At 49.0% G+C, this 27,130-nt stretch overlaps 11 protein-coding genes across 11 annotated transcripts; 8 read left to right on the top strand and 3 right to left on the bottom strand.

Annotated features, from left to right (window-relative positions):
* Window positions 1-141: 141 nt before the first annotated feature.
* On the top strand, window positions 142-2,589 carry N7529_010364 (ESCRT-0 subunit protein HSE1; the record flags this gene model as incomplete). The annotated part of the gene is made up of 9 exons (XM_057245891.1): window positions 142-181; window positions 317-366; window positions 431-465; window positions 533-608; window positions 685-783; window positions 843-963; window positions 1,022-1,669; window positions 1,725-1,922; window positions 1,979-2,589. 9 exons carry the CDS (start codon window positions 142-144, stop codon window positions 2,587-2,589), a joined length of 1,878 nt encoding a protein of 625 aa, XP_057094154.1.
* Window positions 2,590-3,230: 641 nt separating this feature from the next.
* On the top strand, window positions 3,231-4,589 carry N7529_010365 (uncharacterized protein; the record flags this gene model as incomplete). The annotated part of the gene is made up of 1 exon (XM_057245892.1): window positions 3,231-4,589. One exon carries the CDS (start codon window positions 3,231-3,233, stop codon window positions 4,587-4,589), a length of 1,359 nt encoding a protein of 452 aa, XP_057094155.1.
* Window positions 4,590-4,808: 219 nt separating this feature from the next.
* Window positions 4,809-5,872, bottom strand: N7529_010366 (uncharacterized protein; the record flags this gene model as incomplete). Its single annotated transcript, XM_057245893.1, has 2 exons — window positions 4,809-4,861; window positions 4,915-5,872. The coding sequence occupies 2 exons, from the start codon at window positions 5,870-5,872 to the stop codon at window positions 4,809-4,811; spliced, it is 1,011 nt and encodes a 336-aa protein (XP_057094156.1).
* Window positions 5,873-6,674: 802 nt separating this feature from the next.
* N7529_010367 (uncharacterized protein) lies at window positions 6,675-7,245 on the top strand (the record flags this gene model as incomplete). The annotated part of the gene is made up of 2 exons (XM_057245894.1): window positions 6,675-6,835; window positions 6,858-7,245. 2 exons carry the CDS (start codon window positions 6,675-6,677, stop codon window positions 7,243-7,245), a joined length of 549 nt encoding a protein of 182 aa, XP_057094157.1.
* Window positions 7,246-7,695: 450 nt separating this feature from the next.
* On the top strand, window positions 7,696-8,664 carry N7529_010368 (type 1 glutamine amidotransferase; the record flags this gene model as incomplete). Its single annotated transcript, XM_057245895.1, has 1 exon — window positions 7,696-8,664. The coding sequence occupies one exon, from the start codon at window positions 7,696-7,698 to the stop codon at window positions 8,662-8,664; it is 969 nt and encodes a 322-aa protein (XP_057094158.1).
* Window positions 8,665-12,224: 3,560 nt separating this feature from the next.
* On the top strand, window positions 12,225-15,846 carry pan2n2 (poly(A)-specific ribonuclease; the record flags this gene model as incomplete). The annotated part of the gene is made up of 3 exons (XM_057245896.1): window positions 12,225-12,353; window positions 12,419-13,710; window positions 13,761-15,846. The coding sequence occupies 3 exons, from the start codon at window positions 12,225-12,227 to the stop codon at window positions 15,844-15,846; spliced, it is 3,507 nt and encodes a 1,168-aa protein (XP_057094159.1).
* A 598-nt stretch (window positions 15,847-16,444) lies between these two features.
* Window positions 16,445-19,243, top strand: N7529_010370 (putative translation elongation factor EF-1 subunit; the record flags this gene model as incomplete). The annotated part of the gene is made up of 5 exons (XM_057245897.1): window positions 16,445-16,676; window positions 16,760-16,807; window positions 17,022-17,750; window positions 17,801-17,983; window positions 18,036-19,243. The coding sequence occupies 5 exons, from the start codon at window positions 16,445-16,447 to the stop codon at window positions 19,241-19,243; spliced, it is 2,400 nt and encodes a 799-aa protein (XP_057094160.1).
* A 956-nt stretch (window positions 19,244-20,199) lies between these two features.
* bipA (Hsp70 family ATPase KAR2) lies at window positions 20,200-22,342 on the top strand (the record flags this gene model as incomplete). Its single annotated transcript, XM_057245898.1, has 4 exons — window positions 20,200-20,381; window positions 20,446-20,610; window positions 20,669-21,854; window positions 21,908-22,342. 4 exons carry the CDS (start codon window positions 20,200-20,202, stop codon window positions 22,340-22,342), a joined length of 1,968 nt encoding a protein of 655 aa, XP_057094161.1.
* Window positions 22,343-22,617: 275 nt separating this feature from the next.
* On the bottom strand, window positions 22,618-23,256 carry N7529_010372 (DUF967 domain protein; the record flags this gene model as incomplete). Its single annotated transcript, XM_057245899.1, has 2 exons — window positions 22,618-23,172; window positions 23,230-23,256. The coding sequence occupies 2 exons, from the start codon at window positions 23,254-23,256 to the stop codon at window positions 22,618-22,620; spliced, it is 582 nt and encodes a 193-aa protein (XP_057094162.1).
* An 853-nt stretch (window positions 23,257-24,109) lies between these two features.
* Window positions 24,110-25,345, top strand: N7529_010373 (putative C6 transcription factor; the record flags this gene model as incomplete). The annotated part of the gene is made up of 3 exons (XM_057245900.1): window positions 24,110-24,426; window positions 24,476-24,923; window positions 24,977-25,345. 3 exons carry the CDS (start codon window positions 24,110-24,112, stop codon window positions 25,343-25,345), a joined length of 1,134 nt encoding a protein of 377 aa, XP_057094163.1.
* Window positions 25,346-25,374: 29 nt separating this feature from the next.
* On the bottom strand, window positions 25,375-26,620 carry N7529_010374 (zinc-dependent alcohol dehydrogenase; the record flags this gene model as incomplete). Its single annotated transcript, XM_057245901.1, has 4 exons — window positions 25,375-25,859; window positions 25,911-25,989; window positions 26,044-26,417; window positions 26,470-26,620. The coding sequence occupies 4 exons, from the start codon at window positions 26,618-26,620 to the stop codon at window positions 25,375-25,377; spliced, it is 1,089 nt and encodes a 362-aa protein (XP_057094164.1).
* Window positions 26,621-27,130: the final 510 nt, after the last annotated feature.

The raw sequence follows: 27,130 nt of genomic DNA on the forward strand, positions 1-27,130 counted from the left end.
GATCCTGAGTCTTTATTGGAACTTGTCTCCGAAGTTTCTGTGAGGTTATCAAACAGCGATCCCGATCGCCGAGTGCTGCCCGACTTCCCCGATTTCAACCTCCGTCAATTCGCCCAAAGTTTGTTAGGGGATAATTTTGCAATGTTTCGCGCGCAGCAGAATGCATTTGACGATGCCGTCGGTATGTATTATTATATCCTGTGCTTTTCTGCATATCCCATGCGTTTCTGGAGCCGATCGGATCGCGATGGATCTTTGGGCAGATAGCACTGGAAATAGGTATGATAGATTGCTGACTATATCTTGATTTGTGTAGCCAAGGCGACGGACGAGAACCTGACCTCCGAGAACTGGGAATACATTCTGGTGCGTTGTGAAGCTATAGCGATGCATTCAAGAGGACGGGCGCTGATTTGGCATTTGATTATAGGATGTTTGTGATAAAGTTGGCTCAGAGGAATCAGGGTATGTGGAGAATCTGAAATTGGTATTTCAACAAGGGACTCATTGCTGATTCCGATTCGCGATGTAGTGCGAAAGAAGCCGTTGCTGCAATGATCAAGAGGTTGGCCCACCGGAATGCCAACGTGCAGCTTTATACATTGGAGGTTCGTGATTCGGTCTATATGCGCTTGCTGTCGCCACAAGTGATCTTGTTCTGTGGATTATGCTGACTGTTTTTAGCTTGGAAATTCGTTGGCGCAGAACTGCGGGCTTAAGATCCATCGTGAATTGGCTTCGAGAAGCTTTACTGATGCACTGCTGCGTCTGGCGGCCGATCGTGTAAGTATTTCTTACAGCAAAACATGTTAGCACTACAGTGTTAAACGTCTTATGTCTAGAATACGCATCAACAAGTCAAGTCGAAGATTCTGGAGCGCATGGAGGAATGGACCCAAATGTTCTCTCCCAACCCAGATTTCGGCATTATGGAGCAAGCTTACACGAAATTAAAAGCTACGAGTGCGCATTGCCTTTTTGACAATCTTCGGACTTTTGGGCTTAGCTAATTGTATTCTAGACCCCAATCTTCAGCCTCCATCGAAACCTGGTAAGCGCGAGATTACCGATGTCGATCGCCAGATGGAAGAAGAGGAATTGCAAATGGCACTAGCCCTCTCAATTAAAGAGAAGGCAGTTCCAGGTCCAGCTACGGTTGCCGCTGCCACTGCGGCGGCCCCTCGTGCTGAGTCGTCAGCCGCCGCTGCACCGGTTTCTGCACCTGCAACAAAAGCGGAGCCTGCTGAGGCCCAGCCTGTTCTCTCTGGAACATCGGTCGCTACTGTATCCCGCGTGAGAGCATTGTTCGACTTCCAGCCGTCTGAACCCGGTGAGCTCCAATTCCGCAAAGGGGATATCATTGCAGTTCTGGAGTCAGTCTATAAGGATTGGTGGAAGGGCTCTTTGAGAGGCCAGACTGGTATCTTCCCTCTTAACTATGTCGAGAAACTTCCCGACCCAACTGTGGACGAACTACAGCGAGAGGCTCAGATGGAAGCGGATGTCTTTGGTCAGATTAAGAGCGTGGAGAAGCTTCTCACCCTGCTGAGCACCCGAAATTCGGATCTTAATGTCCAAGAAAACGAAGAAATTACGACGCTCTACCAGGCTACGCTTGCGATTCGGCCCAAGCTTATTGAGTTGATTGGCAAGTATTCGCAAAAGAAAGGTATGCAGATAATCATCATTATAATTTCAAGAATCATCCGCTTACATCTCCTCAGATGAATTCACTCAGCTCAATGAGAAGTTCATCAAAGCTCGTCGTGATTATGAATCCCTTCTAGAGGCGTCGATGGCCCATCCACCGCAGTCTCAATATGGACGTCCTGCCCAGCCACAGTACGGATACCCTGGTGCTCCGCCCACTGGGTATCCCCCTGCTCAGGCTGATCCGCGATACTTTACTCCCCGGCCTCAAGGTACGCGGCACAAATTCACCCACTGGTTCCTTCCCGATTCTAACTTTGATTCTTAGAAAATACCGCCACACAGGCGAGCGCTCCATATGCGCCTTACTCCGCTGAGCAGACTATGCCGTACCGCCCCGCCTCTCATTCTCCCGATCTTCGTAACCAGATTCAAGCCGGGGCACCGCCTGTGCAGCAACAGACACCCCAACCCGATCCTTACCAGCCTGTTCACCACCGCCCGCAGTCTACATACGATCACCCCCAAGAATTAGGGACGTCTGTCTATGATTCACCCGTCGATCACCCGGCTCCTGCCCAGCGCTTGCCCTACACCCAAAGTGGGCAAGCTCCTCCTAGCCAGCAGTTCCAACCGCAAGGCTACTCGCCCTCGGGTTACCCAATTGAAGACACGGCCCAAGCCCCACCCGCATCCACTCTGCCTCAAGTCCCCCATCAGTTCCAGCAACAACCGCAGCAACCTCCGTACCCCAACTCCCCTGCCTCACAACAACCTGCACCCTCGCATCAGCCTCCGCCAGTGCCTGGTGCATCCCAACAGCCTCAGTATACCTCCTACACCCCCCGGCACCTGCACCAGCGGGCGATTATCAAGCGTACCAACCCTCACAGGGAGGAGCAGCTGGCTCGAACCCGGCTTCATTCTATCAGTAATTAGTCATTGGTCACGACCACTCTGATTCGGTTAATAGCGATCAATACCTTGGCTATGTTTTTTGGGGTTGTATGCTAGCAGTTGATTCATTATTCATATCGTTGTTCTTGCTGGGTTTGTGTCCTTCTATCTAGCCAACTTTTTACATGTGCTATTGATTGTACGCCAGTACATAGTTGCGAGAATGTTGATTCATAACTTTTCAAATCACCTAGGTAGCCCTGGAGGATTCATTGTATCCATGAATGTACCTAGGTAGGAGCGTTCATGTTACTCCGGTAGTAATATATCTTATGTTCTATTTGACACGCAAGCCTATATTTTCCTTGACTTTATAGTAAACATGAGCTCCTTATGCACATTCTCAGATGAAACTAATTACCTGCCACCCCTGCCCAGATGCCCAGGTGCCGCGATATATTGACTATCCCAAAATGTGCCCGCGGTCCCCCTGAGGCCGCTTTCGCGACTCTTTGATGTCAAGCCGACCACCAAAATAAGCTTAAAAATTATTGACGCGGCGAGAAGGCTCACAAGAATCAAATCGCAAGGAAAGCCAATAACCAATCCCTTGCGGACGGAAAAGTGGACCAGCAACCCAACTAGGGGGCAAAACACGAAGGGATCTTAATATCTTCAACACCATGGCTCTAGATGCTCTGTCGACAGAGATTTTGCTGACAATCTTTGAATATTTATCCCCGCTTGACCTGTACTGCGCCATTCGTGCTTCACGAGCAATATATCGTACCTTTATCGCCTATAAACACCATCTTCTACACCATACTCTCCGCGAGGCTATTCACCCGGCATGCCGAGCAGACACCTATACCGCGCTGGATGCCCAGAATATCCCCCGACTGATTAGATCCGGTGAGACCATTGCCAAAGTGAAGCTTGAATGCTTCTCTGTCTTCTCCAGCGACCGGAGTCGTCGACGTCAGAATCACGATGAGTTTAAGCTTGACGACACGAAACTTGACACGCTGTTCTCTCTCCACGTAACGATCGAGCGTTTGATCGATAGCTATTGCCTCTGGGCAACAGGGAATTTGTCTTCTCGGGAAAAGCCAGCCCTTTTGCAGACGACGTTCACTCACCAACGAACGAACTTATCATTCACCGAACGAGGCCGTCTCCAGCGGGCCTTCTACCGATGTGAATTATATACAAGATTTCAGCACGTGTTGAGTAAACTTGATAAGGGTGCTGCTCTGAACTTCTCTCAGATTATTCTCAGCTTCGTTTCTCAGTTCACATTGTATGAATTTGAGGAACTTGTCAGTGTTCAACAATTCCTCGCGCAATATATTAGATCACTCTGCAAAAAGGTTGAGGATGATCTCTTTTCTCATATACAATCTAATTCTGTTGACGTGGGCATCGCGCAGGGGATCCCACTAGATGACGCAAAGAAACCTCAAAATGTGAGCAAATTGCTTGACGACTGTGGTCTTTCATTTTTCACAAAGTCATACCGAGAGTTGTATCTCTCGGGCCATGTCAAACTTCTTATATCATGTGGTCTACCATACATACTGTCCTTAGGTCTCATGAAGCCCCAAAAACTTAAACAAGCCATACTCAAATTAGACATGGATTCTCCGGAGTCCACCGCAACTGATTTCTTTTCCCAAGGTGGTCTTGACATCGATTCGTGCGGCGAGGAGCAGAAGAATATTCTCCTTCGCGGGAAATTAGTCAACATCACCCATGACCGAATCGATGGTCCAAACTTGGGTTGGGTATGGGGCTCTAGTTTCCAGGACTCCATCAAACCTGACACTCCTGCTATGTTTGATCTGCGGGATCGAGGGTATGTCTTTTGGGACAAGGAAAGACTGGAAAAGTCTGGTCTCGTGAGTGAGCCCTTTGTTGTCCCTGTTGGGGCGAATTATTTCCCACTTGGTCATCATGATCCCTTTGTGAGGCCGAGTGTTGAAGAGAGACTTAATGGTTTAGAGGTTAATCTGGAGGTTTTGAGGAAATGGAAGGATGAGTAGCTTTCGTATTGAAATCGTGGCTTTATACTAAGCTACTCAGCCCACAATCTCGAGGAGTTTCTGATATGATAAATTATTTCGACATGAAGGTAGATACCTAAGAAATAAAATGATCACAAGCTATCGCTTCGTATGATGCTTCAGGGTCACTCTCCATTCCACCACTACGATCACTTGTTTTGAACAATTGACTCAACATGTACGTATATGGACGGAAAATCAAATTTTGGTAGTATCGACCCATGAAACCGTTCCGGGCATAGTCACTGAGCCTATTGATTCATTAGTTGGATTGGCACAGAAGAAAACCCTTGGGAGAACTCACTACTACCTGTGGTAAGATAGAGAATATGCTTGTCATTTTGCAACCGGCCAAATTTGCCCGCAGAAACGCCCGTCACGATTGTTGACGTGTTACTGCCTGCAATAACATGGGCGACGTGAGACTTGGGGTACAGAACACTTAGCTCATTCCCCTGCACCTGGTTTTGGGCAATGAAGGCGGTACCGTCACTCCGGATTACAAAATCGTCGGCCTTCGGTACGTTATTGGCGAGAATTTCCGATTTTCCAACAGGAGTGCCTTTTCCTGTGATGCCGATGCGGTTCAAAGTTCCAGCGGCCGTGTTCGTCCAGTAGAGGTGTCCGTCGTAAACTTTGATGCCATTCACGCCGATGTTGAGGGTTGGATTTGGGAAGTAGTCGAACTTCATCTTCTCATCGTTTATAGCAACCTTATAATCTCCACTGTGGGTGTTGATATGATATACCCAGCCGTTGTGCGAATCCGCAGCCAAAATAGTGTGATCAGTGAGAGTGGTAAGGCCATTGAGAAGCCCCGAGGTTGTTATGTCGACTAGCTTGGACACAGTTGCGTTTGATACAACTGCACCCGTTTTCTTAGATACGGCAAATGTACTCATGTCAATCTCCCAAATGCTGTTGACTCCCGACGTGAGGACAGAATCGGCATTGTACACGCCATCAGTAATCACGTAAAACATGTCTGGCGTCGTCTCAGATATTCCTAGACAACCAGACATGGTTGGCGAGTCCCAGGATGCAACAGTAATGGGTGAATTGGCGCCCGTTGGATCGACTTGAAGGATCTCAGGTTTGTCGAGCCGCGAAACAAGAATCTGACCATTGGCGCGCACTGCAAGGTTCTCGGCCCAAGTACTATTTCCGAAGTTGTAAAGAACATTCACATCAGCAGATTTGGAAGCAAATGCTGTAGATAGCAGCAAAGCTGCCGTCAGAGCTAGGGAAATATGTGAAAACATTTTGGATGGTGAGTTTCGTGAAATCAGAGGGAAAGAGAATATATGTGCTGACAGGGCAGTAACAAGCGAGCAGAGTCACTAAGACGAATTAGTTGCCCGACTACTCCGTAGTATAATGAAATAAGCAAGAATTGGACACTCAGCTCGGTGACACTAATCGTCGAACCCGGCCCCCGGGCCCCCGAAAGGGGCTAGGTCACAAACTTAGCAACTGCCTATGATAATGCGACATAGATTTGGGAATTCGTACATATCAAGCATCCTTGGTCAAGTCTCACATGATTATTTTAGTCTATAGTAATAACAACAGGCTCAAGACCCAGAAATCCGATAACATTACATAGTTTGTCCTTTTTTTTCGCCATGATAAGGCCCCATACGCATCATTGTGCAAGGCTAGTTGTTGTCCATGTATGTATTTGGGGGCCGCCCCAGGTCCATTCGTCATTTGTTCAGACAATAGGTCATATTCCTCCCCGCCTCCCCCCCGCCCCCATTTCTTCATTGGATATCTTCTGGTTTTTTACTTGGTGCTTCTTTCCATTTAATTATTGTTAGAACCTACGTGATTCTCTTCCCAATGCGGAGTACTTTTTATCTCAATCTCCCACCACCTTAGGTTATGCCCCGTGTACCCGTACATTGCTGTTCCCCATACATTTTGTCCATTATGAGGCCACAAATCGCCAGCTGGGATGACCTCAGTGAAATGTAAGAGGATTTCGATCCTGAACCATGTCAATTACATACATCATTCGCTGTGTATGACAACGTTCAGACATTGTATAACAGCAAGCTCAGCATGCCCAAGGCCGATATAAGTTTCGATCAAATCACAAAGTCTCTCGAGGCTGTTCCAGATGGAGAGATATTCGCCATGGTGTCAACTCTTGGCAGCAATTTGATGCATGCTCCAGTGACCACCCCTGAGAACGTCTACACCAAACGTCCTACTCCACAAATGTACGAAATAGCGAAATACGAGTGGCCACATTTCGGATTTCTTGGTTGCAGAAGCTGAGGTTCTAGAGCTGCTCCGGCAGTATTCTCACCAAAACATATTCCGGTATCACTGTTGCCAAATTGTTCGCGAGCACTTCATTGGACCTGTTCTGGACATATACTCGCACGACTTGGAAACTTTTGTTCAGGATAAAGTTGGATCTATCAGTCATGGTCCATTTATGGCTGCTCTCGAGTCTGCTATCAAACATCTGCACTCGCACGGACTGGCCCATAATAATCTGACATCCTCCAATATAATGGTAAATAAAGAGGGTATTCCCGTCTTGATTGATTTTGGTGAATGCCAGCCTATCGGATCTCACCTGAAGTATATCCGTGGCACTCCAGGGTGGAATATTGGAGAATAAAAAGACCACGATACATCAGATAAGGAACATGCCTTTTATGCTCTTGGGAGGATCAGAGAGTGGTTGGATCACCCAGTTTGTCAAGAACACCTTCTGTCTCATTCACAAGCAGGTTACATACACATGATAATCAATCTCCGTTTTGGGCATCATTGATTAAGTTGGTTTGGTGTTTCAGTGTGTTTGTCCAACACATCAAATGAGTATTAAAATTCCTACTCTGGTGCAATGACAGGCTTATGGTGGATTCACTGCTAAAAGCTGGATTTATACGTCAATTTGCTACAACCATGATCACCGGCCATACGCCCGAATGACCTTCGGGTATCCTCCGATGCAGCAAATGGGAAGTCGGACACCTTGGTGCCTAAAACTACTCCATTTTTCTCACTTGTGAGTTTCTTACCTGGCAATTAACTCTCTCGGGTCGGGTTGCTAAAAGATACAAATATGAATTCCAGAGAAATACATATTGCTGTTCTGGACACAGACATTCCATGCTATCGTGTTTACGTTGAACGAGGATTGTACAGTTCGCAATTCAACTCTCTTCTCACTGCCGCCGCAAGTCGCATCAATGAAAGGAAGTCCCAATGCTTTAAAACGCCGCTAGGCGTTCGTGTTTCCGCGTTCGACATTGTCGGGGGCCTATACCCGCATCTTGCGTTGCTGCGAGTCAGCCCCTGGGTTTCCACAGAAATCACATCCATCACTTACCCGGGTCCTAGTGATGCACTTCTGGTCACCGGTGCTGCCGCTGCCGTATACGATAGTCTACACTGGATTGCACGATTGCGATCTTTCATTGAGAAAGTGTATTACGACTACCCTCTGGTCAAAATATTCGGATCGTGCTTTGGTCATCAACTTATAGGACAAGCACTCCTCGCAAGTGACACGAGCCATACATCGAAAGGATCTTCGTTCAAGATATCCGTCGAGGCTACATCTCAAGGTCACGAAATCGGCATGCATCCCATCACACTGAATCCCTCCTTTGTTTCGCACTTTCCGTCTCTGGCTCGATTTTCTCCAACAAAATCTTTTAACATCCAGCTTATTCATGGGGATGCGGTGATATCTCGGCCTGAACATCTAGCATCTCCAGGGTGCACAGGTGATATGTTACCTGAGCCGTGGCTCAATGTTGGAAGAAGCCCTAAATGCCCGATTCAAGGCCTCTACAACCCGGGTCGCGTTCTTACATTGCAAGGACATTTTGAATTTGATGCATTTGCTACTGCTGAGCTATGTTACAATTTTGCTAACAAATTTGGCTGGTCTCAAGAACTGCTAGACTCGCATTTGGAAAATATCAGGCGCTTGGTGTTGTCGGGCAGAGAGGATGATGATTCAAAGGTAGCGGCTGAAGCGGTTCTATTATTTTTCGCTGGAGAGGACAATCCAATCGATACATAGATTTGGGTTGTCTCTTTTTCTCTCTCTCTTCCTCTTTCTTTCATTCCATTCCCGCCGACAAAAAATCGGCTACCTGCGTTGAAGTGATTGCAGACCTCGGACATTCAAGCCGAACTCCCCGCACCTCGGATCAATATCCGAGCCCCATCGTCAACGTCTGCACAATTGTCACAAAAATATTGAATGAAGTTGGGGTTGCGTAAATCTACTACACAGAATGGCAAGCCCGAATCCGCGATCTACTAATGCGTAAGCCTGCAACTCATTCGCACTCGCGTACACCTCAAGGTGTGCTGGTTAATGACATTCATGCAGGTGCGAAACATGTCGGAGACGCAAGGTGAAATGTTCCGGTGACAAGCCTTGCCGTGCTTGCACAAAACATAATTGGGAATGCATCTTTGGACATTCCGGTCGTAGACGTTTTTCTGAAGCGTCAGTCAACCCACCTTCAAGCACATTGAAGTTTACTAACCGATATCTAGTCAGGTAAAGCATCTGTTGGATAGGATTCGAGCCTATGAGGAGCAGCTAAATGCTCAATCTTCTGATGGCCTTAACCCTGCTTTCGCTTCTCCGGGTTCACCGGGCGAAACTCCAGGCCCTGAATCTCCACTGCACATTTCTTCAACTTTGAATAGAGAGCTGCAGCCGCAAATACAAAATAGGACATCATACGCCGATGATGATCCTGCGGTTAGTCCTGGTAATATGCCATTTTCCTCATTATCTAACAATTCCACTCAAGAATATGAACTGACTTCGCATCAAGCTACGGATCTGACCTCCGGACCTGCATTTGAGTCTCAAGTCAGATCTCTTCTTCACAGGTCTAGTCCCAATGATGCTTTTCATGGGCTACACCCAAAGCGCCAAGATGGGTCTCATCGAGAACCTAATTGGACCTCGGCACGAGAGCTCGTTAAAAATGCAAGCGAAGTAACCTTCCCATCATTAGAGGAATCACAGCACCTGCTTGAGCAATTTCTTTTCTATCTTGGTGTCAGCCAGCACTTTTTCGATCCGCGGTCATTTTCTGATGATCTCATGTTGCTATTTCAGAATTCAGAGACTAGGGAACAACAGATGCGCTCACCTTGGTTCATGGAATACCTCTTGGTCATGGCAATGGCAATGCTGATGGATGTCAGACATCCAACTTCCCAGCCGCCGGGGTCGGACCTGTTTGCGGAGGCATTAAAGCGGCTGCCTCCCCTGCATAACATGGGTGGAGAGGGCGTGATCATTGTCGAGGTGCTTACCCTGATCGCTACATATTTGCAATGGTGTGACCGCAAACACGATGCATATCTTCACGCATGTGTGCCGAGATCGAGATAGATCTAGAAGTTTGCGTCTAATCTCGAGCAGATCGGAGTCGCTTTGCGGCTTGCTATTGCTCTCGGATGCAATCTACGCGAAAGTGAGCAATGTTGTCTTCCCTCCCAAAGTGCTCACAGGTTACGGCTTTGGTGGACAGTATATATGCTTGATAGGTAAGATATTCCAGAGCCTCACTCAATTTAGAGGCTTCAACTTACATGCACAGACGCCTATCTTCGAGTCTTGGGTTAGCTGCTGGGGCAGATGAACGCCAACTGAGGACTGAACTCCCCCGCCATGCGGCAGGGTTTCAATCTCCAATTGCTCTTGCAATCAACGTTCGTATTGCACGTGTCACAGATGATATCATGTCTAGTAAGTCGCCTTTTTTGCTTCTTTCAAAAGGCATCCACTAATACATCCGCAAAAGCTTTATACGGAAATAAGTCAATCACCCAACTGGAGCTGGTTCAAAAGATTCAGTATAGCCTGCAAGAACTGCATAACACAGGCCGATCGTTTCCTAGGCCTTTAATGCTGGATTTCAATAAACCGGTTCAGTTGGTAACACGCACGGGTGCATCGCTATACTTGATGCTCTTCCAAGTGAGCTTGTTCCCAGCTAAAGCATACATATGCCTGTTGCTTACTCAAATATACAGGCTATCATCCTTTGTACTCGACCTATACTTTTGCAACGAGCCCGGTCGTCAGCCGAAATCCAGCAGTCGCAGCCACCTGATCAAGCCCCGAGCATACTGTTGCGTCTCTGTGATACATGCAATCAGGCAGCCACTAGAAGTCTTGCCATACTTGAATCTCTTGAACGACAGCAGACAATTCGTAAGTTTATTCATATACAGCCATTCTTTCTACCTCGCATTCGGTTGTTTCGTAGCATTGTACAGCTCATAACTAACGCATTGCCAAAGCGCGCTATGGCTTCTTTGACCTAGAGGCCACATTCTCTGCTGCATTTGTCTTGATAATGGCGGGCTTTTTAGATAAATCACAAAGCGAACCACCATCGGCACTCTACCAAGCATTCAAAGTGCTTCAATTCCTGGCCCGGGCAGGCAACCTAGCTGCCGAGCGCCGCCTGCACGATATCACACAATCATGCCGACATGTATGGCCAAATCATGTCTTCGATGCGAGTACCTCGCCAAATAATTTGGTATTGGAGGAAAAGTCTCAACCATTAACAGCGCAAACATACTCAGGGCAAGATACATTGCTATCTCCCTCAGTCGCTCCCCCCTACATGGCCATGGCCTTCGGCCCGGACGTCCACCGGGATGAGGCTAGGCTACTTGAGCCCTTTTCAAATATGGATATTCCTGATGCGATGTTTGATAGTCAGGGAGATTTAGATTTAGATCTTTCGGGGGAGGCAGAAGGGATATATTCAAGCTTCCACAATCCAACATTGCCTCTGACTGGCGTGGATTATACTGATTGGTTAGAGATTGAGAAAATAATCGGTGCGCCATAGGAGAGATATTATTATTGTTCAATATAATTATCACATGTTCGTGCCTTCTTAACTATTGAACAGCAGAAAAATAAGACATGATCATCACAACACGAACGAAAGGTACCCGAACAAGCTGTGGAGCCAAAGGAGTGTATAGGGATTTAGTGGCCAATGAGGAATTTATGTGACAATAACGGTTTTCTGTTGTGCTAACGTTATTATACGCAGCGGAAATATTTTCTTATGTTTCTATTTCAGCAAATGGTATTTTCATAGACCATCGATGAGTATGAGCTCTTCTACCCTTTATATATACATATGGATATAATCTTCGATGTTTCTAACGTCGTTGTTGTTGCTAGCTTCTTCGTGGCCACCAACTACGCCCGTAGATAAGCCATCACGTGATGCAACCAACACCTCACCGTCCCTCGCCGGCAACCATGCATCGCAGTTGGAGACCAATCGTTCCTTCTTCCGTCGCGTCAGGCATTTCCAGCCGAGCTTCGGTTTTGAGTTCCACTTTTGGTACCATTTTGGTTCAAGCCTTTCCTCTGTCTTTTCATTATTATCGCCAATTCGACCGCCTAGCTTCCCCGCAATCGCGTCCCTCGCGCTGAACAATGCCCACACTCGCCGTGTTCCCACGTGGGTGAAGCCAACAATTTCAACAACAACAACCCCGTCAACAGAGCGGCTCCAAAGTGTACACAAGAGACTTACGGACGGTTGAAGCTGGGCCGAAGCAGACACCGCAATCATGGAGGCCGACTGGGATGAGCTGTCGCGTATCCCAATGCCACCACCGAGTGCGCATGCTATGCCTACCGTGGCGACAGCGATCGCGTTTGATGATATGATGGAACTTCTGTGGACAGGAAATGAATACGTGAGTGGACTATCACCTTGAATGTTCTGGGACCGGGATCTTAACTGGGTTTTGTTTCTCGCCAGGGCAGGGTATCCTCATTTTACGGACCGGAGATGCAACGTTACACATCTGTTCGAGCCCACCCAGCATCCGAGGGCGTGGTGCGGCAGATTATCTTTCACGAACGAGGAGTAATTTCCCTGTCTTCGAAGAGTGTGCACATGATCACACGGCGGGGCTTGACGCAATGGCACCTTGCTCACGAGGAAATGGTCGATCTCCGCTGTATGAGCTTCACGGCTCAAACCAATCGAATCCTCGTTGCAGGTTGCCAACGAGTGATGTTCACGGTGGACATTGACAAGGGCACAATCGTCGACAAGCTACCCACTGAGCACGGCTACACAATGATGAAAAAGAGTAGATACCTCTGCGCAGCAACAGATACGGGATCTGTTAATGCCCTCAGCCTCGCCAATTTTAGCGTTGTGAAGTCATGGAAAGCCCACGGGACAGCTGTCAATGATATGGACGCCCGAAATGACTTGCTGGTCACATGCGGCTTTTCCGTCCGACATCTGGGAGCCCCAATCGTGGACCCATTAGCCAATGTTTATGATTTGAAGACTCTGACACCATTACCCCCGATCCCGTTCCATGCTGGTGCAGCATATGTTCGCATGCATCCCAAACTTCACACTACTAGCTTCGTGGCTTCACAAACAGGTCAACTTCAAGTCATAGATCTTATGAATCCCAACTCGGTCAACTTGAGACAAGCGAATGTCTCTTTAATGCTCGGGATTGATCTTTCACCATCCGGAGAAGCTTTGGCTATCAATGATGCCGAGGGCTCTATTCACCTATGGGGCTCACCATCAAAAATTCATTTCACAGAACTGAGCAAAGAGGCAGAGTTTGCAGATGTTCCCACGCGCCCTCCTCCGATAGATTGGTCCCCAGAAGCTCCGCTAAGCATGGCTGGGATGCCTTATTATCATGACCGTCTCCACTCGGCGTGGCCAAGCCATCTGATCTTCGAGGTTGGCAATCCACCTGCTCCGATAGATCAATCTATATTGCCATACTTGCGTCCTGCGGAAATGGGCCATCACGCTCCCAATCCGAGAAAGATCCGCCGCTACCAAACAGAAAACACTCGCGCGCTGACCACAGCAGAGCCGTCCCTTATCGCACCAAAGTTCTTGAGTGAAAAGGCTCGAGAATATAGTAAATCAGACGGCTTAGTTGGAGATGCAGCAGAAGCACTAGCAGGCGCTAAAATCAACGGAGAAAGTGATGATGATCCGTTGCTCAAATATAGCAACGTCGAAATCAAATACAGCCGGTTTGGTGTTGATGATTTCGACTTTCGGTATGGTCTTTTGTCCGTTTCACTTACCCTTCGTCGCTCACATTCTATAGCTTCTATAATAAGACCTTGTTCTCTGGCCTGGAGACTCACATCGCCAATTCTTTCACCAACTCCCTCCTCCAACTCTTCAAATTCATCCCATTGTTCCGGAACCTTGCTCTCAGCCATGCAGCTGGATCGTGCATCTTTGAGCACTGTCTTTTGTGTGAGCTAGGTTATCTGTTTGATATGCTTGAAAAAGCGAGTGGACAAAATTGCCAAGCCACCAATCTCCTCAAGACATTCAGCAGCTTCCGAGAAGCGTCAAATTTGGGCCTCTTGGAAGAGAATCTCACCAACAAATCACTTTCAACTGCTATTCAGGCTGTCAATCGTTTCTTCTTGACCCAGATAGCTCAAGATTTCCGGATGACCCAACCAAATTCGGAAGATCTCGATCAACGGCTCGCTACCATCGCATCCGAGTCCATTCGGTGCATGTACTGCCAGAATGAAATCGTGCGACCTGGAAACTCGTTGGCAAATGAACTGATTTATCCGAATATTGACATTAAACATGCGCGACGCAATCCGCTGTTCCGATTCTCCAATATCCTACGTGCAAGTATTGAACGAGAGACACAGAACCGCGGGTGGTGCAATTATTGCCGTCGTTACCAACAAGTGACGATCCGCAAAACTATCCACCGCATGCCGTTGGTCCTCGTGCTTAATGCTGCGCTGACGAACCCTCTCTGTCGTCGGCTATGGGCAATCCCCAAGTGGCTCCCTGACGCTGTCGGTATCCTGGTTGACCCCACCGGCCAGGTAATGTGCTTTGAAGGGGATGAGCTGCAGCTTCGTATCCAGAGCCAGACACCTGGACTCGTGGTGTATGATTTGGTTGGCTTGGTTGCGGAGATTGATATTCCAGAACACCAAAAGCCGCATTTGGTTTCTTTCGTCAATGTCTCCATATCAAGACCTGAACCCCAGGAACAAGGCAAATGGCACTTGTTCAACGACTTCTTGGTTACGGAGGTCGACAGGGATGAAGCGCTTCGATTCACACAGCCTTGGAAGCAACCTTGCGTTCTAGCTTACCAAGTGAGAGACCCTCGCCATGTCATCGATGACTCTTGGAAGAATAGCCTCGATAAAACACTTCTGTTCCGCGAGTGGTCTTTGAATGGTGGCCGTCATGTTGAATCTTGTAAAACCCTTACTGAAGAGGAACAGCCCCAGCCCGGGACACCTGTTGCCCTGGATACCGAATTCGTCGATCTCGAAAAGGCTGAAATCGATGTCAAGGCAGACGGCTCGCAAGAAATGGTCCGCCCGAACAAGAGTGGGCTGGCCCGTGTCTCTGTGTTGCGCGGCTTAGGGATTCAGGAAGGAATACCTTTTATTGATGACTATATCACTATTCGGGAGCCAATCGTGGACTATGTGACCCAGTATTCAGGTATCAAACCTGGTGACTTGGATCCACGAACCAGCGAACACAACCTCGTCCCACTCAAGGCAGCCTATAAAAAACTTTGGTTGCTTCTCAATCTCGGCTGCATATTCGTCGGTCACGGTCTAGCCTCTGATTTCCGCAAAATCAACATCCAAGTGCCAAAGGCCCAAACCGTGGACACACAATATCTTTTCTTCCATCCAGGGAAGAACCGCCGGCTCAGTCTCCGGTACCTTGCATGGGCTGTTTTCAAAGAATATATTCAAGAAGAGCCTACACCAGACACCCTTCAGGGTCATGACTCTATTGAGGATGCGCGTATGGCCTTGCGTCTTTGGAAAAAATTTCAAGAATACGAAGATGCAGGCATTGTCGCGCAAATGCTCGAAGAGATATTCCGTGAAGGCTCGAAACTAGGCTTCCGCCCGCCTCCCAAGAATGGCGGCACTGTTACAGTCCTTTCCCGACCTGGTACCGCTGTCACCATGCAGAATGAGAGTGGTCGCAACACTCCTAGCACCCCTGACACACGCTCCGTCGCCCCTGTAGCACCCACCTCGGCTGCGCCCAATGCTGGACCTCCCAGTGCTCCTGCCACGCCCCGCCAGGCTTTCCGGCGCTCGATTGCTCTGACCCCAAGCAATGGAAGCTTCTCTGGACCTGGTGACTTTTTTGGTGGCAGTCCCCTACGATAGATGGTTATCCTTATCTTTTTTTTCACTTGGCTCTTGTTGGTGCTCTTGGGACGTTATGCATTCGTTGTACGCTCAACTATAGAAGTGGCCTTGGAATAAATACTATGAACACACAGAGATATGCACACAGCTTCTGATATGCCTAGCTAGGTAGTATGATTCCATAGCCTTAGGTGAATATTTCCAAGATTGAAGTTCATACAGTGGGGTATGACGTGTGGGTTTCTAAATATTCAGTGGACGACAGCGGCCAAAAGATTGTGCATTTTGCCGGCAGATAATCAACCTCTTTCCTATTCTGAAGGAAGACTTGGAAGCTCAGCAGAAGGCGGTAGTCAGGGCGGTGTCCATAAACTTATGGCCATGTGCTCATGGCCGCTAGCGTCATTCGTATGCCAAAACAAATCCCACTTGCATCTCATCTTTCCCGCAGACGTCCTCAGAACATCAATTGAGCATTTTGAAGTCGTGCGCTGTATTCCAGTTGTGTTTTCGCTTCCTTATTAGTACAGTGAACATCCCATCGATAGCTGGACAGCTCCTCCCCGTTCTACGACAGCGAACCCCTCGCACCCACTTTGTTTGTGCACCCGTTGTGATGTCACGACACCGTATTAAAGATGTGGGATACGATGATGAAGACTACTACTCAGACGATGGGTACGCGTCACCTGACCCTGAAGAACAGGAATTTGCGCAGCAGTGTACTACACTTGTTTTGCAACAGCTGAGTGCGGGGCAGCCCTCAGTTACTGCCACGAAACAAGAAGTCCAAGATGCTTTGTGGCATTACTACAATGATATCGAGAAGTCGGTCAACTACTTGAGAGGTAAGTACTAGCTTTGGCTATGCTTTTATTGAATTGTTCGTTCTTCTCTAGAGTATTGCGCTAACATGAAGCTCTGCGCACAGGCAAGAAAGAGAAGGAGGCTACAAAGCAAAAGTCAAAGGCACAAACAGGTAAGCAATATTCTCGACAATACTGTTTTATTGAGTTGTCATGGCTTGGCTCGAAATTCGGGGAAGGACTTTGTTCGCCCGGACTAGTGCTGTTTGGAAATGAAAAAGGTATGTCATTGCGTGGCTTGGTGCGAAGCGATCTCTTCTTATACCTCGCAAGACTAGAGACTAACGCCATCTAAAAGTTTGAACAATGTTCTAACAGGTCTTCCAGTGCCAGCATATCCTGCTCCTCCTTCCGCGGCGGCACACTTCTCGGCTGCTGACTTCTTTCGCGACTGCCCTTGGCTCAACGTGCCCACTCACCGGAAGACGGACATATTGGTTGAGCCACTTTACCCCCGCCTGGGTCTCCTGGGAGGTGCACCCGAGGCTGGCGGGAAAGTCTCGAAGTTGGCGGCCTTGGCTGCAGCTCGAAAGAAGAAAGAGGGAGCTACGGCGGAGGCATCAGCTGCACTGAACCCTCGGTCCGAACAGTCTGAGACGCCGTCTCCTGACCCTCAAGGCACGCCACGATCTCTTCGCGAGAGGCTTGCAGCTAGTGGAAGGTCAACACCGAAGCCTGCAGAAGGCCTGGGGTCTTTAGGGCGTCCGGCGAAACCAATATCCTCCTCCCCCTCTCCCGTACAGAAGGATTCAACATCTGAGCCCCGTGAGCCCCGGAAGCCCCTTGTACCGCAGGTATCCCCACCTGCATCGCGGGATATCGAGGAACTCAAAGAGCCAGAGCGTCAGCAGTCACAGCCGAGTATCCGTGCCTTGCCATCCACATTTGCCAGCACTATCGTTGGCACATCTCGTCCTACAATCGCCGAGCACAGCCATTTGCATTCAAACAGCAGAGACCTTTTGAGAATATATGGACAGGATAATGCTGAACCCTTTGACTTTGCAGCGCCCAGCCCCGACGATGTCGTTCTCAATGCACAGAACGCAGCGAAAGGTTTGGCGATCCGCAGGAAGGTTTAGAGGCACCCGCCTAATGATATGTAGGAATGAAGTCCAAATCGGCTGTATCGAAAGCGGCAGGTGACAAGAAAGGTCAATCTGATTTGGCTGGTGAAATCAAAGACCTATCAGTCGAAGACAAAGTGACTGTCAAGAGCAAGAACCTTGATGTTCTGGCAGAATACAAGAACTCCACCCGCAAGAGGTCGGCCAACTTTGTGGTTATTGGTTAGTCGGTATCCATTGGCGAGTGTGGACTTGAACTGACTAGTATCCGCAGGCCATGTTGATGCTGGAAAGAGTACGCTTATGGGCCGACTGTTGGCAGATCAAGGCGCCATCGATCAACGGACGTTAGAAAAGTATCGGCGGGAGGCCGAGAAGATTGGCAAAGGATCATTTGCACTGGCCTGGGTCCTGGACCAAGGGTCGGAGGAGAGAGCACGAGGTGTTACGATAGATATTGCCACCAACCAGTTTGAGACTGAAAAGACTGCCTTCACTATTGTCGATGCACCGGGCCACCGTGACTTTGTCCCCAACATGATCGCCGGTGCCAGTCAGGCAGACTTCGCTGTTCTGGTTATCGACTCCAGTGTTGGCAAGTTCGAGTCGGGATTGAAGGGTCAGACCAAGGAGCATGCTCTGTTGGTGCGCAGTATGGGCGTTCAGAAAATTGTTGTGGCTGTGAACAAGATGGACACAGTACAATGGGATCATGAACGCTTTGAGGAGATTGAACAGCAAATTTCTGCCTTCTTGACCACCGCGGGATTCCAAGAAAACAACATTTCATTTGTGCCTTGCTCCGGAGTTCTGGGAGACAACATCTCTCGGCGCAGTGAGGATTCTCATGCATCCTGGTACACAGGTCGCACGTTGATTGAAGAATTGGAAACCTCAGAGCCATACACACATGCACTCGAGAAACCCTTGCGCATGACAATTGGCGATGTGTTCCGCGGTGGCGTTCAAAATCCGCTCTCTATCTCTGGTCGTCTCGACGCTGGCAGTCTGCAAGTGGGTGACCAGATTCTCACCATGCCCAGCGGTGAAACAGCAACAGTCCGCAGTCTAGAGGTCGACAATGAGCCAAATGACTGGGCCGTGGCCGGTCAAAACGTTGTCTTGAATATTGCCAATATCGACCCGATTCACCTCCGCTCTGGTGATGTCGTTTGCCGCCCCTCCTCTCCCATCCCTACCATCACTACTTTTACCACCAAGGTCCTGGCTTTCGAGCACCTCATGCCTATGCAGGTGGACGTACACCGTGGCCGTCTCCACGTGCCTGGCCGCATCAGCAAGCTGGTAGCTTCTCTTGACAAAGCTTCAGGTGAGGCTGTCAAGAAACGGCCAAAGATTGTCGGCCCTGGTACTGTGGCGCGTATTGTGGTTGAGATGGATCAGGCTGTGCCTCTTGAGGCGCCGACGAGGATCGTTCTGCGTGCGGGAGGCTCAACTGTTGCGGCTGGTTTGTTAGAGTAAAGTTCGAGTGAAATAAATAAAAAAGTTTATTTATTCGTTCAAGACACAGCATGCCCAGGTGCCTTTCTTGCATTTTTGGTTCAATTATATATATTCTGGACCGCTCGATATATGATTCGCATGGTCACCAGACATGCCCAGGTGTGCTTCTATATTTGATGCCAACTATTACATTTTAGACCCCAACTATTGAAATGTTGCACAAGTAGTGGCATTATAGTTTGACTCGTATACGTATGCTACTTTAAAAGTGATCCATCTGATCCATCTAAGGACCCTGTGCTTTGTGCCACACCCCCTTCTCGGGAGATCCCCGGACATTCTGCGTCAGCAGTATATTATATGCCTTGCCACGATGCGTGGCAAATCAAATAAAAATATGCCACTTGTCATGTTTAATTGCCCGTGTGAGTACCAGGCCCCAAAGAGTTAAAATGATTCATATAAACGCCATTGTAAAATTGGAAACAGGACAGATTTCCCATGAATATTGAGTCAACCGGGTAAATTCGAGATCTTCTCCGAAGGAACTCTCCCCCTTCCAGCAAGTTCGACAGATTTGGCGCGCGTTGATTGGTGGATCACGTCTGGTAGACCCCTGCCGCTAGACCACTCAAGTAGGCGGTGTGTATACATGTTAGTGGGTCTACTGAAGAAAAGAAGTCAGCCAATCAACGCACGAGACGTGACCTGATCTTTGTGGAAGAGGCCAGCATGGCCGCTGGGCCATCTTTGCGTACAAGTACTCTCTCTCTCTTCAATTCTTCTTCGACCATTCTTTCACTCACTTCGTCTCCCGGGTCCCTCTCCCGCATAACATCGACAAATAGAAGGGTTTATTAGAGTTAAACACTTGTGTTTACTCTGCGCTGAACTGAGCGCGTGAAGCTTCCTCGACAGCTTCCTTCGTCTTCGCATTGAAACTTTGATCCGCCTTATACATACTCTTCTTCACAATGGCTCGCGTATCCGCACGCGATGGCGCGTCCAAGCCCTTCGCCTGGACCACCATCTTCTACCTTCTCTTCGTCCTCGTCGCGCCCCTGGCCTTCTTTGGAAACACTGCTCACGCCCAGGAGGAGAACTCCCCTGAGAGCTACGGCAACGTTATTGGTATCGATTTGGGAACCACCTACTCGTATGTCACCATTGCATCTCTCTTCATAGACCTCAAACGGACGGATTGCTAACCTCAATCGCAGTTGTGTTGGTGTGATGCAGAATGGCAAGGTCGAGATTCTCGTCAACGACCAAGGAAACCGTATCACCCCGTCTTACGTTGCTTTCACCGATGAGGAGCGCCTTGTCGGTGATGCCGCCAAGAATCAATATGCCGCTAACCCCGAGCGCACCGTTTTCGACATCAAGTAAGACTTTTTTCCCTCCTGATTTTTGAGAGAATCCTCACTAACCCATCCTTCACAGGCGTATGATCGGTCGCAAGTTTGACGACAAGGATATTCAGAAGGATGTTAAGAACTACCCCTTCAAGGTCGTCAAGAAGGATGGCAAGCCTCAAGTTAAGGTCGACGTCAACCAGGCCGCTAAGACTTTCACACCGGAGGAGATCTCCGCTATGATCCTTGGCAAGATGAAGGACATCGCCGAGGGATACCTTGGAAAGTCCGTCACCCACGCGGTTGTTACTGTCCCCGCTTACTTCAACGACGCCCAGCGTCAGGCCACTAAGGATGCCGGTACTATTGCCGGTCTTAACGTCCTGCGTGTTGTCAACGAGCCCACCGCCGCCGCTATCGCCTACGGTCTTGACAAGACCGGTGACGAGCGCCAGGTCATTGTCTACGATCTTGGTGGTGGTACCTTCGATGTTTCCCTTCTGTCTATCGACAACGGCGTCTTCGAGGTTCTGGCTACCGCTGGTGACACTCACCTTGGTGGTGAGGATTTCGATCACCGCGTTATGGAGTACTTCGTCAAGCAGTACAACAAGAAGAACAACACCGATGTTAAGAAGGACCTTAAGGCTATGGGTAAGCTCAAGCGTGAGGTTGAGAAGGCCAAGCGCACTCTGTCTTCCCAGATGTCTACCCGCATTGAGATCGAGGCCTTCCACAATGGCCAGGACTTCTCCGAGACTCTGACCCGCGCCAAATTCGAGGAGCTCAATGTCGACCTGTTTAAGAAGACCCTTAAGCCTGTCGAGCAGGTTCTGAAGGACGCTAAGATCAAGAAATCTGAGGTTGACGACATCGTTCTTGTTGGTGGTTCTACCCGTATTCCCAAGGTCCAGGCCCTTCTCGAAGAGTTCTTCTCCGGCAAGAAGGCCAGCAAGGGTATCAACCCCGATGAGGCCGTCGCATTCGGTGCCGCCGTTCAGGGTGGTATCCTCTCTGGTGATGACTCTATGGCCGATGTCGTTCTCATGGATGTCAACCCCCTCACTCTCGGTATCGAGACTACTGGCGGTGTGATGACCAAGCTTATTCCCCGCAACACTGTCATCCCTACCCGCAAGTCGCAGATCTTCTCGACTGCCGCCGACAACCAGCCCACCGTTCTGATCCAGGTGTTCGAGGGTGAGCGCTCGATGACCAAGGACAACAACATGCTCGGCAAGTTCGAGCTGACCAACATCCCCCCGCGCCCCGCGGTGTTCCTCAGATTGAGGTCGCTTTCGACCTTGATGCCAATGGAATTCTTAAGGTTAGCGCCTCCGACAAGGGAACTGGCCAGGCTGAGTCCATCACTATTACCAACGACAAGGGCCGCCTCACCCCCGAGGAGATCGAGCGCATGGTCCAGGAGGCCGAGGAGTTCGCCGAGGAGGACAAGGCCATGAAGGGCAAGATTGAGGCCCGTAACGGTCTCGAGAACTACGCCTTCAGCCTGAAGAACCAGGTCAACGATGAGAACGGTCTTGGTGGCCAGATCGATGAGGATGACAAGCAGTCCATTCTCGACGCCGTCAAGGAGGTCAGCGACTGGCTTGAGGACAACGCTGCCACTGCCACCACCGAGGATTTCGAGGAGCAGAAGGAGCAGCTCTCCAGCGTTGCTTACCCCATCACCAGCAAGCTCTACGGCTCTGCTTCTCCTCCTGAGGATGATGACGAGCCCCTTGACCACGACGAACTGTAAAATTACTTTGAGGCATTATTCATGGAGTTCCACTTTTTTTCTTGCTCGAGTCACTTGTTTTGAACTTATACTAGGCTTTGTTCCTGTCTCACTACTCTCGGCCTGGTAATTTCCACGCCCGCCAAGAATACAATACAATGATACCTTGCATTTGTCCAATTACAGTAGATGGTGCTCTAGTCTGACAGCACGGCTAAATGGTTTACCGGGGGTCTTGTGCTATTCGCATGTATCTCTTTTAACTCTAGCTAGTGTCTATTGTATATCTACCATGTCTAATTCTGCTTCGCAACAACGTCCTTAATAGTCTCAGCAACCACCTGATGATCGTCCTCTTGCTTCAACCCACTGACAACAACAACAGCAACAACGCCTTCAACCCCGCGCACCCGGATGGGATACCCACCCCCATGAATTGCATATTCATCAGCAACCGCTCCACCATTGGCACTAGCAAGAGCATACTTCTTGACAAAAGCAGCCTCAATCTGATCCGCCGACGCGCCAGCCACCAATCCACCAATCGTCTTTTGTCTCATTGCCCAACTCGACACTCCCCACCGGAGCACGGTGTTCCGCTTCCTCCGCACCCAGTTCTCATTATCTGGGATCGTGCCGCTCTCAGTTGCGCTCTGGAAGAGGACATGCAGTGGGACGCCACCGGATGTCGCGGTGGCGAGCGCAATGGAGATTAGAGCAGGCTTGCGCTGCCCAGCTGGCAGGGAGAGGATTCGTTCACGGAGAGCATTTCCCAGGGTCCAGGCGGTGCTTGCGGTGAATTCGTTGAAGGTTTGCTCGGGACTTGTCTCTTGCGCAATGAGGGCTTGGGCCTGGAATGCTATTAGCTTTCTTCGTAGTGAATTGTGTTGTAACGCAGAGAGACATACATCTGTGCTAGGAGCTGAAAGAGCCATGATTGATGATTTTCAAGTATTGGAAAATAGTCTTAGAACGTATGTTGTATATGTTGTAGAGGAAAAGTTGGGGGCATTGAGGAATTGGGATGTCAGTTGGTATAGTGGGGACATCCATGGATACTTGGGGGTGGACCTTCCCTTGGATTTACCGCTGACGTCGGTTTCAGTTGTTCTTTTCGGTCGAGCATCACTCCTCAGAGCGATGGATACTTACTCCGCTAATGGTTCCAAATTATGTTCAGCTCGATCAAATAATGTACTTCCACCGATATGCCAAGATCGGCAGACTTGCCGATGCCTCCCCTCTGTGAATCCCACGTCTCCGCATTGACTTCAATGTACGACATAGGACTTGGCAATTCATGTTCCTTCACACTTTCGACCCATGTCCCCCAAACGAGCTTGCGATACTTGTATTTCCCGTAAAGTGAAATGCAACGGCTCCTGGCCTTGCGATACCTGCCGGGGGGCAGTGAAAAAGGTACAATGTACATACCTGAAGCCTGCGCGCAGGAGGGGCCCAAAAGCTCGGCGAACAATATGCCAGGTCCGAGATATTGAGTCTTCGGTATTGAATTCGACAGACAATGAGAGTTATAATCAAGAAAATGAGAATGTGGGAAGCGCCGAGGATACGCCCTTCTGTCAACCCACAGAAGTTTGCAGCCAGCGCATTCCAAAGACTATCCTTGAATCGGTCGTTCGGCTCTATCAGAGATATTCATACAGTGTCTGGCCTGTAGTCAATGCAGAAGGTCTTCTTCTCAAAATAGAGGACATAGATCCAGAAAAGCTTGATTATCATACTGAAAATATCTCCTGCCTCATAACGGCCCTCTGTGCGGCAACAATGGCTCAACTGCATCTTGACCCCCAAGTGGACGACTCCCGCACCGTGAGCAGCACTGCAATGGCTCAAACATGTCTTCAGATGCGTGCCAAATGCTGTGACTATGGAGAGCACATGGATTTCCGCAGTATTCTAGTGTCATTCTTTTTGCACGTGTATCATGCAAAGGTCAACCAACGGAACTCGGCAATGATGTATATCCAAGAAGCCATTGCTGGGGTTCGTGTATTGCGACTAGATGAGGGCGCTTATGATAGGGAGGATGATATAATTTCGAACAAGACTTTGGTGTTTCCTTTAATTTGGGTATCGGAGAGGTAGGTTAGAACCATTGAACTTGCCGAGTCAGCTAGTAACCAGATACAGAGGTTATGCTTTGCACTTGGGTCTCTCGCCTTCATATAGCGAGCTGCCCACAATACCCGAACTGGAAAGCGATGAGGTTGCCGATGTGGATGCTCATGGTTTGCTGGAGTTGGTTAAGTTGTTTATTGCATTTGATCGTATCTCAGTACGTCGCAGCTCGCGGGTAGGGATCACTGTCGCGGCAGACTTGACGGAGACAGAGAAAAGACTCACTTCTTTGTGCTTTACTATGGCCGACCGCGTTTCAACCAGAACCGCTGATTACCACATCACGCGAGAGTGGATGAGAACGATTCTCTGGCAGGACGCGCTGTCGATGGGCTTGCTGTCTTCTTCAGCCCATACCTCTGTCATGAAATTTGGTTATCCTGCGCAAGTTGGTCGTGACTTGCTGCAGGCATTGAGAAGATTCCGTGACACGGATTTGGTACCGCTGGGGCGGGACCAGGTTAGTAGAACTCCAACTGTAGCGAGCGTCCTGAAGTTACTGATTGCTTTTAGTTGTTGAAATGCTTTGAAGTTGCAAATTCACTTGCCGATACCATTCTTTTGACCTTGTCAGGGGCAGGCTCGCGACTGGAATTAGGACCACAGGACTTTTTGCACGCGCTTTATCAGAAGATCACCCCATTTTTAGATCAGGACGAAATGCTGAAGTCGATCCTTCGAGCAAAGACTGCGGAAGCTCTAGTCACAGCCCCGGCCAGGCTGTTGACAGTGGAGGCAAGTGTTGTGGACCTGCACTCTAGACATGAGCCCGTGCCGGTTGTTGTGTCGGAAAATATCTTATATGGAGTCATTGATGAACAGAATGAGTCGTCCACAAACAGCTTTGATTGGCTATCACAACTGAATCAGCAGATATTCTAATGCTTGACCTTATCAAATTCCACCTAAGATCACTCTATCACTTGAAGGACAATGCGACCAGCAATATCTCCTTTCTCCATCTCCTCATATACCTGTGGCAGATCCCTGAATGGTCGAACCTTGATCACAGGATTCACAATACCCCGGCGTACCAGATCCACGGCTTCCATGCATTCTTTCAACGATCCAACCAAGTTACCCGTGATTCTGAGACCCTTAATCACGATCGTACAGATAGGAGTTTCGAGACATGGCCGCCCAGGGGGAATTCCAACGCAACTCAAAGTGCCACCTACTCGCAGCATATCACAGGCATGCGCAAAGGCTTTTGCATTGCCTGCTGTTACTACGACTGCATGAGCGCCCAATCCGGTGATATCTTGGACCCTTTTGACTGGATCTTCAGTGGCGAAATCAATGAATTCTTGCGCGCCGAGTCCCTTCACAAAGTCTCCCTTGCCTGGGCCCGTGTCGACACCAATGACCACAGCCCCCTGAGCTCGTGCGTATTGTACTTGTATAGTATTAGTGGGTTGTGCCGTATTTCAGCAAAAGAAATTCATACCAGCTAGATGCCCAAGACCACCTCCCGCCCCAACCACCACTAGCCAGTTCCCAGGACGGAGATTCGCATTCAACACGGCCTAATGAAGTATCAATATAAGAGTCGAGTCTGCTACCCTGCATTCGCAACTCACTTTATAAGCCGTTAACCCGGCGCAGAGCACAGGCCCCATAACTTTCGGATCAACATCATCCGGCAAAAGTGTCAGATAATCTGCGTCGAGGGCAATGTATTGCTGAAAGCTGCCATCTTCATGATGGAGATGATTTGTACTCGCGACGCAGTACTGCTCAGTACCAGCAAGGCAGAACTCGCACCGCCGGCAAATCCGGCTCGAGAACCGGATTCCGACTAACCCACCCACTTTCAGTCCGGTGCCATGCTCAATATCTGGACCGAGTGCGATAACTCGGCCGATTCCTTCGTGTCCACCGACATGGGGGAGCTTGATCTTTGTTATGGGGTTGCCGTCTGGTCCGGCTGCGGTGCCGGCTTTGGTGTGCAGGTCTATTGTTTGTGAGACTTGGTCTTGGGAGAGTGTTGGAGGGTAGATACACACCACTCTGGCAGACGCCGGTGTATAGCACTTTTGCTAGGACTTCATTGCGTCCTGGTTTTGGCACGGGGTAGTCTGTCTTGAACTCAACTTCGCCACCGAGGGCGCGGACGAGAGCGACTGTTTGGGTCTGTGGGATATCGAGAGAGTCCATATTGGATATTGATTGGATATATGTGAAAGATGCCCGATAAGACCAAAGTTTTTCCAATTGAAGAGATGAAATCAAAAGATCAGATCAAGGAAAAAATCTGTTTTTATACCCAGCGCCCGGTTGCTTTCCAAAAGTCGAAAGTAGAGCCCGAGAAAAGCAGTCCAGGATCCATCACGTCAATACTCCGAGTCTACGACAATGGGCGCCTAAATGAATCGGTTCTCGAGCGGGGAAGCTTCTTGTACCTCACTTTGTTTCAATTTAGACCGCAAGTCCTGGAGATTTGGCCCCAATATTCTTTCTCTTGTGCATCAGGCGAGACAGTTCTGGGCAGCATTATCTCTGCAAGGCGTTGGAATGTTGCATGTAGATGTGGCCAAAGAGCAGATTCGGAGAAATAGGTCAGCCAACTTAGTAATTGACAGTCAGCATAAGCTACGGAAGGCATATTCCATAGTTGTAGCACTGCGTAGAGAGGTGCTAATTCTCCGAGGCAATTCTCCGCAAATA

Source organism: Penicillium soppii, assembly GCF_028829465.1.
Source record: "Penicillium soppii strain IBT 18220 chromosome Unknown utg000007l, whole genome shotgun sequence".
Taxonomy (NCBI): Eukaryota; Fungi; Ascomycota; class Eurotiomycetes; order Eurotiales; family Aspergillaceae; genus Penicillium; species Penicillium soppii.